The sequence below is a fragment of the Lepus europaeus genome, chromosome 5 (genome assembly GCF_033115175.1).
Source record: "Lepus europaeus isolate LE1 chromosome 5, mLepTim1.pri, whole genome shotgun sequence".
Lineage (NCBI taxonomy): Eukaryota > Metazoa > Chordata > Mammalia > Lagomorpha > Leporidae > Lepus > Lepus europaeus.
Window position 1 is genome coordinate 38,780,427 of NC_084831.1, and position 8,707 is coordinate 38,789,133.

The 8,707-nt window shown below is 61.0% G+C and overlaps 1 protein-coding gene across 1 annotated transcript; it reads right to left on the bottom strand.

Annotated features, from left to right (window-relative positions):
- Positions 1–363: 363 nt before the first annotated feature.
- On the bottom strand, positions 364–6,813 carry TAL1 (TAL bHLH transcription factor 1, erythroid differentiation factor). Its single transcript, XM_062193326.1, has 3 exons — positions 6,368–6,813; positions 5,246–5,340; positions 364–927 (listed from the first exon to the last, which is right to left on the bottom strand). The coding sequence occupies exons 1-3, from the start codon at positions 6,811–6,813 to the stop codon at positions 473–475; spliced, it is 996 nt and encodes a 331-aa protein (XP_062049310.1). The 3' UTR covers positions 364–472.
- Between the last annotated feature and the right edge of the window lie 1,894 nt (positions 6,814–8,707).

Here is an 8,707-nt window from a genome sequence, read left to right on the forward strand (position 1 = left end):
TTGAAGACGGGGCTCAGGAAATGGGCAGCTGCTGGGTACCTTTATGTGTGGACAGATGCGGCCACAACAGCCACCTCAGCCAGCTCAGGAGGGGTTCCCAGCAAGGCAGAGGCTGTGACTGGCCTCAGGTGAGTGCCCATCTCGCCAGGTCTCGGCAGAGCCAGGACTCCTGTGCCTGGGCCAAACGCAGGGCCCTTCGAGCCTCCTAGGTGGGAAGGCTTGGGGTCGGGGGCGGGGAGAGGGTAGACCGTGCCGTCTTCAGAAAAAGTACCTACCTCTATGCCCCCTTTTTCTGTTCTCCTAGTGAGGCAGAAAACAGAGAGCCAGCCCAAGGGTCAGGGAAGGCTTCCCACAGTTCAGACAGCAAGGGACGCCCCCAGGTCCATCCCAGTTCTCATCACACCTGCCCCCAAGGCTGCAGTCCCAGTGGCCCAAGGGCACCTCTTGGCTGGTCCCAGGTGGCCATAGTCTATCACCGGGGGCCAGCCCCATCGGCAGCAGGCAGCAGGGCGGGATGGAGGCTGCGGCCCGTGTGCTTGGGGGCCGGCTCCTCTGTATAGCTGTCCGGGCTGGCTGCCCCGTCCAGGGAGCTGCCACAGCTGGAGTTGGGGGAGAGCACATCCTGCAGCAGGTCATCGGGGGGCGCACCAGCCCCTGCCCCGCCACCCCCGCCCGCCGCCCCCCCGACAGCGTCCTTGCCAGGCTTGGCCCTCTGGGAGCCCTCCTCCTCTTGGTCGTTGAGCAGCTTGGCCAGGAAGTTGATGTACTTCATGGCCAGGCGCAGGATCTCATTCTTGCTGAGCTTCTTGTCCGGGGGGTGCGTGGGGATCAGCTTGCGGAGCTCAGCGAAGGCCCCATTCACGTTCTGCTGCCGCCAGCGCTCCCGGCTGTTGGTGAAGATGCGCCGCACGACTTTGGTGTGGGGGCCTGGGGACGGGAGGACAGGGTTAGGGTGACGTTCAGGGCCTGCCCAAAGGGGTGCCAACTGCAGGCAGCCAGGGGCGCCTGGACCTGGAAAATGCTAACTCACCCTTCCAAGCCCCACGTCCAGCATTTCCTCCCCGGCAACAAGCCCCTCAACCCCTCGGGACCACCACACCAAGCAGCAGGGACCACTGTCCCCGTCTCATGGCTCTTGACAGTTCTGGGTGTGCCTGTCTCCCTCTCTGGGCTGTGGGGCGTCTGAGGATGGGGACCGTGTCTCACTCATTCATCCGCTCACTCTGTAGGAAGACAGACTCTGGAGCCAGACTTCCTGGGTTCAAATCCCGGCCATGAGCCACGAGACAAGTGACTCTGGGCAAGTCCCTTAAACTCTGCCTTGGCTTCACCACTTGTAGAACGGCGATAATGCTAATAAGTCGAATCACAAGATTGCTAGGGGTCTAAAGCCTAAGGGTCTTAGAGCCCCTAAGGCAGCACCTGGCTCAGCTCAAGCACTCAGTAAACAATGGCCACTACTCTGATTCATGGGATCTTTACTAACAACCAGGCACTAGGGAGCAGCAGTGAACAAGACAGCCAGCGAGGGCCTCTGCCTTCACAGAGCTGACACTTTAATGGGGACGAGAGGATGACCAAGTACGCCCCCCCAACACACACACACACACACACAAACACACACACGGAGCTGCATGGTGAGGTAGAGTAGGCGAGCAGGGGGCGTGGCACAGGAACAGTCAGACTGGCCAGGCTGGAGAGGCGCACACAAGGGGGTCGGAGCCCTGGGGACTCTGCTCTGAGGCAGGGGGTTTTACTCCAAGAGTGAGTGAGAGTACAACAGGGGATGCAGAAGCGCCTGCTGATGGCAGGTGGGTGACAGGAGAGGAGCACAGAGGCCAGCGGGGACAGGAACCACTCGTGGGCTTTCACCCCCAGGAGAGGAGTGCAGTGGACCATGCAAGCTTCCAAAGGCTGCCTCAGCCTGCCCACGTCTGCAATGCACCTGCTTTGGCTTGGCCCAGCACTCACTGGCACTCCCTGCACTCTGCTGACAGAGCTGGGCAGACCCCAGCGTGCGGGGACTGAGCACCTGCGCTACAGAGCCCTGCACTCCGTTCCTGCCTGCCCACTCTAGGGCTGCTGAGTCCCGGGAGCCCGCCCGCTGAAGGAACGGCCAGCCCCTGGATCCTGACTTGCCCTCTTCCAGTAGCCCCTGGAACAGCCCTCAATATGCGGAAACACGAGTGGGGGAGGAGGAGGGAGCAGAAGGGCTAAGACCTCGCCAACGCCCCACTGAAGCAGAGATGCAGGCAGCTCTCCAGGCCAACACTTCCTGGTCCGTTCTCTCTCTCTTCTCTCTCTCTCTCTCTCTCTCTCTCCTTCCCATGCCCCCCACCCCCGCCCCTTCCTCTCCAGCTTTCCCCAGTGGATCACTTGTCCCCTGCCTACAGCTGCTTTCCCAAACTCCAGACCCCAGCCCAGCTGACATTTGGCCAAAGGCAAGACCCTAGCTGAGAAAAATACAGCACACCTGCGGGGCAGCCCTGCCCTGGGCTGCCTCCCAGGAAGCAAGTCACTGTCATCAGGCCTCCAGGGCTGTGACGTGGAAGGACCAGTCCCCACATCCAGCCAAGGCCAAGGCGGCAAGCTGCAGACAGCTCCTCACTGCGGGGGAGGGGGTGACGCCACTGCTCTCACAGCCGGGGAGGGGGGACAGATGCAGAGGGGAGGGGGGATGTATTCCAGAGTGTTAGGAGGATGGCCCAGGGCCCTGCTGTGTGACTCTCAGCAGGCTGCTTCACCTCTCTGAGCCACAATTTCCCCATCCATGAAACGGAAACAGTTAACACTCATCTCCTGGGTTTACGGTGAGGGTTAAATAAAAATCAACAGAGGTCACCACAGGCTGAGAAGGGAAGGAGGCAATGGGGTGGCCAACAGGTGCAGAATCCCCGTTAGAGGAGAGGTGGCGTTCCAGTCACGGCACAGCAGGATGGCTGCAGTCATCAATGAGTGACCGAGTGACCGCGGATTCTGACTGTCCTCACCACAAAGAAGCAATAAGTATTTGAGGTGTTGAATATGCTAATCCCCCTGATTCGTTCATTACACATTGTACACATGTATGGAACTATATTATACCACTCCATCAATATGTACAAAGGTACTTCAAACTCCAGAAGCTCACAGAAAATGGAATGAAAAGATAACTTTGGGGAAGCACTTGGCAAAGCTGCTTGGAACGCCGGCATCCTCCACTGGAGTCCCTGCACCAAGTCCCAGTTGCCTTTCCAATTCAGCTGCCTGCTAATGCACACCCTGAGACGTGGCAGGTGGCAGCTCAAGTACCTGCGTCGCTGCCACCCACTGGGAGGCCTGGATCCAGTTCTAGGCTCCCAGCTTCAGCCTGGCCCAGCCCTAGTTGTCGTGGGCAGTTAAGGAAAAAGCCAGCGGATGGGAAATTTCTGTCTGTTTCTTTGTGTATGTGTTTGTGTGTCTGCCATCATTTCAAACAAACAAAGTAATTTTTAAAGTAAAAAATAAAATAAAATAAAAATGGAGCACATAAGGTACAGGGCACACAGGTATCCAGTAAATGGTAGAAAGTGTCCACACTGGCGCAGTGGGTTAAGCTGGCATCTGTGATGCCAGCATCCCATATCAGTGCCAGTTCATGTCCCGGCTGCTCCACTTCTGATCCAGCTCCCTGCTGATGTGGTTGGGAAAGCAGTGGAAGATGGCACCAGTCCCTGGGCCCCTGCCATCCACATGGGAGACCCAGAAGAAGCTCCTGGCTTCTGGCTTAAGCCTGGCCCAGCCCTGGCCTTTGTGGCCATTTGGAGAGTAAACCAGAGAATGGAAGACCTCTCTGTGTCTTTCCTTCTCTAACTCTGCCTTTCAAATCAATAAACAAATCTTTTAAAAAGAAATATTTATTTATTTATTTGAAAGGAAGAGAGAAAAGCAGAGACAGAAAGAGAGAGATCTTCTATCTGCTGGTTCACTCCCCAAATGGTCACAACAGCCAAGGCTGGGCCAGGCTTAAGTCAGGAGTTCCAACCGGGTCTCCCACGTGGGTGCAGGGGCTCAAGGACTTGGGTCATCTTCCACTGCTTTCCCAGGCCCATTAGCAGGGAGCTGGCTCGGAATTGGGCAGCCAGGACTCAAATTGGCACCCAGATGGGATGCTGGTGTCGCAGGCACTGCTGCAGTGTAGGCCCCAATAAGTAACTCTTAAAAAAAAAAAAAGTCCATGCACATCTCCTGCACCCCCACAGCCTGCCCTACCTGTCTGCCTACTGCTGTCTGCATCCTCCCCAGAGAAGCCCCCTCCCATCACCCCTTCCTCCTCCCGCATCTGCCCCTCCTCCAGCAACCTCTGTCCCAGCAGAGGCGCTCGTAAATCCTGGTGACACGGGGGTCACGGCCTCCCTGGACTCCTGGCCGCCCCAGACCCCATCCTGTGTCCTGCAGGACTGGCCCCACCCACTTCTTGTTTGCAGCACCCCTTCCCCTAGGCAGCAGACCCCTCTGGCCAGCATCACTGGCGCCTACAGCACCTGCCCTCCTGGGTCTTTCAGGGTCTGTTCTCTGCTCCAAACCCGACTCCTCCTCTCCGGAACACTGCAGAGGGCTCCGTTCCAGAAGCTCCACCCACCCACACACACTGGGATCCCTCCAACAAAACTGCAGGCGTGGCTCTGAGGCCTCAGGTGCCCCGCGCCACTGGCTTGCTGAAGCCCCTCAGTTCTGAGAAGAGAGCGGGGGGCCCCTTCAAGTCTCCCACTTATCCAATCCCTCTGGGCAAGTTCAGGGCGGAGTTCACAGAGCAGGCCTCCGGGCAGAGCAGCCCGAGGCCCTCCTGGGGGTGGGGGGGCAGGGCAGCATCGATGGTGTCAGGAAGGGAACTCCAGGCTTCATCCCAGAGTGCGGGGACCTGGGAAGGGGCCCTTGAAGGTGCAATCCCAGGCAGGGCAGGGCGCAGGCTGCATACTCCACAGAGCAACCGGGAGGAAGGGCGGGGGATCCCCGGGCTCAGCACTGACGGCCAGAGGCACAGGGATGGGGACCAGACCAGAGATCTAGGCTAAGCGCCACCGTGTGTCCCTCTCCTGGAACCCCTCTCCCCAGGACTGGGAGCTCAGGTCCAGGGTGAAGGGGCTTCAGCACTTTTGGGGTTCCCAGGTGGCTTCCCCACTGATGTGAGACTCCTTCCTACACAGCGCCCAGTGTCCCCTCCCACAGGGGGCTGTAACCCACCCCAAGTGTACAAAGGCGGGGGGGAGGGGGAGGACAGACTCACCATCGGTGATCTCCATCTCATAGGGGGAGGGTCTCCTCTTCACCCGGCTGTTGGTGGTGAACATGGGGAAGGCATCAGGCTCCCCAAAGAACCCGCTGTGGGAGGGAGCAGCCAGGTCACATCGCCACCCGTGGGAGAGGGAAAGCCGCCCCCAGGGATTCTCCCCACACCTCTGGAGCCCCCAGGCCCTGGCGACCCTACTTCACACTAGATGGGGGATGGGAGGAACGTTACCCATCCTCACTCACACACACACCCCCCTCATGAGACAGACAAGGGGGGGCCAAATCTACACACCCCTTCACACACACACACACACACTCAGGCAGAAGGAAGCAGGTGGAGCAAGCACAAATGCACATGCGCGCGCGCGCACACACACACACACCCACCCCTCCTACAGGCAATAAGCACCCATACATTCCCAAACAGGTGCCCACAGAGGCAGCGCGGACCTTGACCCCAGCCTCAGCTCACAGGACCCGGGGCTCCCCACACTCACTCCAGGATCCCACTCCCCACCTTCACAGGAGCCCCTGCAGCGCAGCGGTTGCTCTCACACTGGGAGCCCAGGCCAGGCAGGGAGCAGCTACCGAGGGCAGCGGGCCTTCCTGCCACACCCCCAGGTGCTCTCCCGCACTTGCTCGCGCTCTCTCCCCTTCCTTCCTTCTCCCTCTCCTTCTCCTTCACTCTCCCTCTCCTTCTCCTTCACTCTCCCTCTGCGTCTCACCCCGAGCGCACACGGCCACACTCCTGCCTGGGACCCACACACGGGGAGTGGGGTGGGGGGTCCCTCCTGCCACGCGCGCACTCAGCACCCGCAGCCACACGCCCGCACACCGAAGGCGACACCCATCTCTTCAGCTGAAGCCTCGCGCACCGCGCAGCCACATCCGACCACACTCGCACTCTCCGAGGGCTCCCTTCCCACTCCGCACGGGGGCTCCAGCCTCTACCTCCCCCGGGTTCCGAGCCCTCCTCTCGCGGCTTTCGGCCGCACAGCCACGGCCGGCCGGAGCCCAGTCCGTCGCCGAAGCGCTGAGGGCCCGGGGCTGCTGGCCGCGTTGCCCACCCGCCGCCGTCGCGCCCGTCCCGTGTCCCGGCCGTCCCTCCGGCCCTCACCTGCCGAGCGAGGCCAGCGGTTGGCTGAGGCTGTAGAGCAGCGCGCGGCCCGGGGCGGCGGGGGCCGCCGGCGCGGACGGGCTCAGCTGCACCATGCGGCCGTCGCCGGGCAGCTCCGCGGCAGCCGGGGCGGGCGCGGGGGCCGGCGGGGGCCCCGGAGGTCTGCACAGCTCGGTGGTGGGCACCCGATGGCGCGCTTCGGCCGCCGCTGCGTCGCGGCCCTTTAAGTCCCGCGCGGCGCCGCCCCCACCGGCGGGGCCGCCCCCAGGGCCGGGGCGCGCGCCCAGCTCGATGACCCGGGGCTCCGCCGGCGGCGCGCGGCTCGTCTCCTTGGCGACGCCGTTCAGCAGGACCAGGTGCGGGGGGGCCATGCGGGCCTCGGCCGCGTCCCGTCCCTCTAGCGGGGGGTCACTGCGTGCCGCCTCGTTCGGCGGCTGCTCGGTCATCCTGCGGGCAAACAGATAGCGGGCGCCCGCTGAGACCACCGGCGCGGGCCCGGGTGGGGGCTCAGCGCGGCGCTGCGAAACCCGAGGCCGCGAAACTTGGCGCCACGTGCTGCGGCGAGAGGAGGGGGGTGGGTGTCTCCGGAGGGGGCCGAGGGGAGACGCCGAGGCAGGGCCGAGAGCCCCGAGGTCGGAGAAGACTACAGGGACAGAAGAGAGGGAATCCAGCCGCTGCAATAATCAGAGGAGGAGGAGGCAGGAAAAGTACAAAGAGGCGAGAAGGATCTCCGACACCCTCCTTCTCCTCGGGCCCAGGGGAAGGGGCCGGCACAAACCCCAACCGCGCTCTCCCACCCCCCCACCCCGTTTTGGTTTTGGCGGCGGCGTTGGGGGGGGGGGGCTATGGGGCAAAGGTGCAGTACTTTTGGAACCTCCCAGTGATACCCCCCCCCACTGCCCATCGCCTCAACACACACACACTCTGACCTGATGAGGGGCACATGTGGGGACAGGGGATGGAGGCCACAAGGACTGGGGTGCACCGAGCTGGAGCTGGCAGGGAATAACCCACAAGAACCAGCTCCACCCCTATGCATATTCACTCTGCAGAGGGGGTCCATCCCACCAAGCAACCCCGGCAGCCCCTCACCACCGCCCAGACCAGAGGAAGACAGGCGGACAAGGGCAGCAGATCCTGGCGTGACAGCCCGCATGCCACTCCCCATTCTGTTCAGCGGACTCAGGAGTCTTCAAGGGAGCCTGGGCATTCGGAGCATGCCCCCCCCAACCCCCACCCCCAGGCCAGGGGAGTCCTGGCTCCTGTACAAAAGCAGGTCTGAGTTTCAAGAAGGTCCTTGAACTCCTCCAGACGCGCCCCATCTGGGCCTCAGTGATCTTCTCTGGGAAATGGGAGGAACCCCTCCTTGATGCATTTGAAAGCACTGTGGCAAATGCTCAAGTCAGCACCACGCACCTGCAACACCCAGACCAGAATCCCAGTCTCACATCGACTGTTTTACACTCCCAGGGACCCCCCCCCCAACCTTCCTCCAGGAGGATCACAGCCACCCCACTTCCCACAAAGCGCTGGGGTTCTTCCATCACTCGGCTCCCTCCAGCTGGAGCCAGCCTCCCCACTCCAAGAACCAAAACAGAAAAACCTGGAGACTCAGGGTTCAGAGTTAGGGATGCTGGTGAGTTATTTTAATTGTATACATAAAATCAACAGGACAGGCTTTGCGACTGTTCAAAATAAGGCTTCTGCTCTCAGAATTATATAATTGGGAGTGCTTTACAACACTAAATGCACAAAAATCCAATTCGGCCCCAAGCAGAGTCCATGAAGCCATTCACAGCAGCCACTGAGCTCCTGTTCTGCTACTGTAACACCCTGGCCTATCCGGCTGGGAACCACGCTTCCCCTCCCGGACAGGAGCCTCCTCCGGGAGCGCAGCCCAATTGCATCAGATATCAAGCACACGAAGACTCTTGTGCGCCTACTCTGGGGCTGCCACCCTCCCAGCCCAGCCCAGAAGTGCTAGAATTGTCCCAGACCTGGTGTACTGAAGCTGCAGGGGCAGGAGGTGCACTGTGCTACATTAGGAGTGAGTTTACAATTATGGCGGAGACAATAGGGCCAACATCCACAGTGCCACTGAGACCCCTTGGCCATTGGAAATGCACCAGCAGCATCCGGCCACTCCTCCACTCCCCCTGGCTGGGAAGAACACCAGAAATACACCAGCCCCTGGCCAGCCGTCCAAGCCCCAAGATGCTAGCTCCCTGACCCAGGTGCTTCAGCCCCAGCTGTAAACAAGTGACAAAAGGTGTGCCCTGCAATCAACAACTGTGCCCAGGCTGTTACGACTCATTTGTCCCCTCTGGTTCCTTCTGCAGA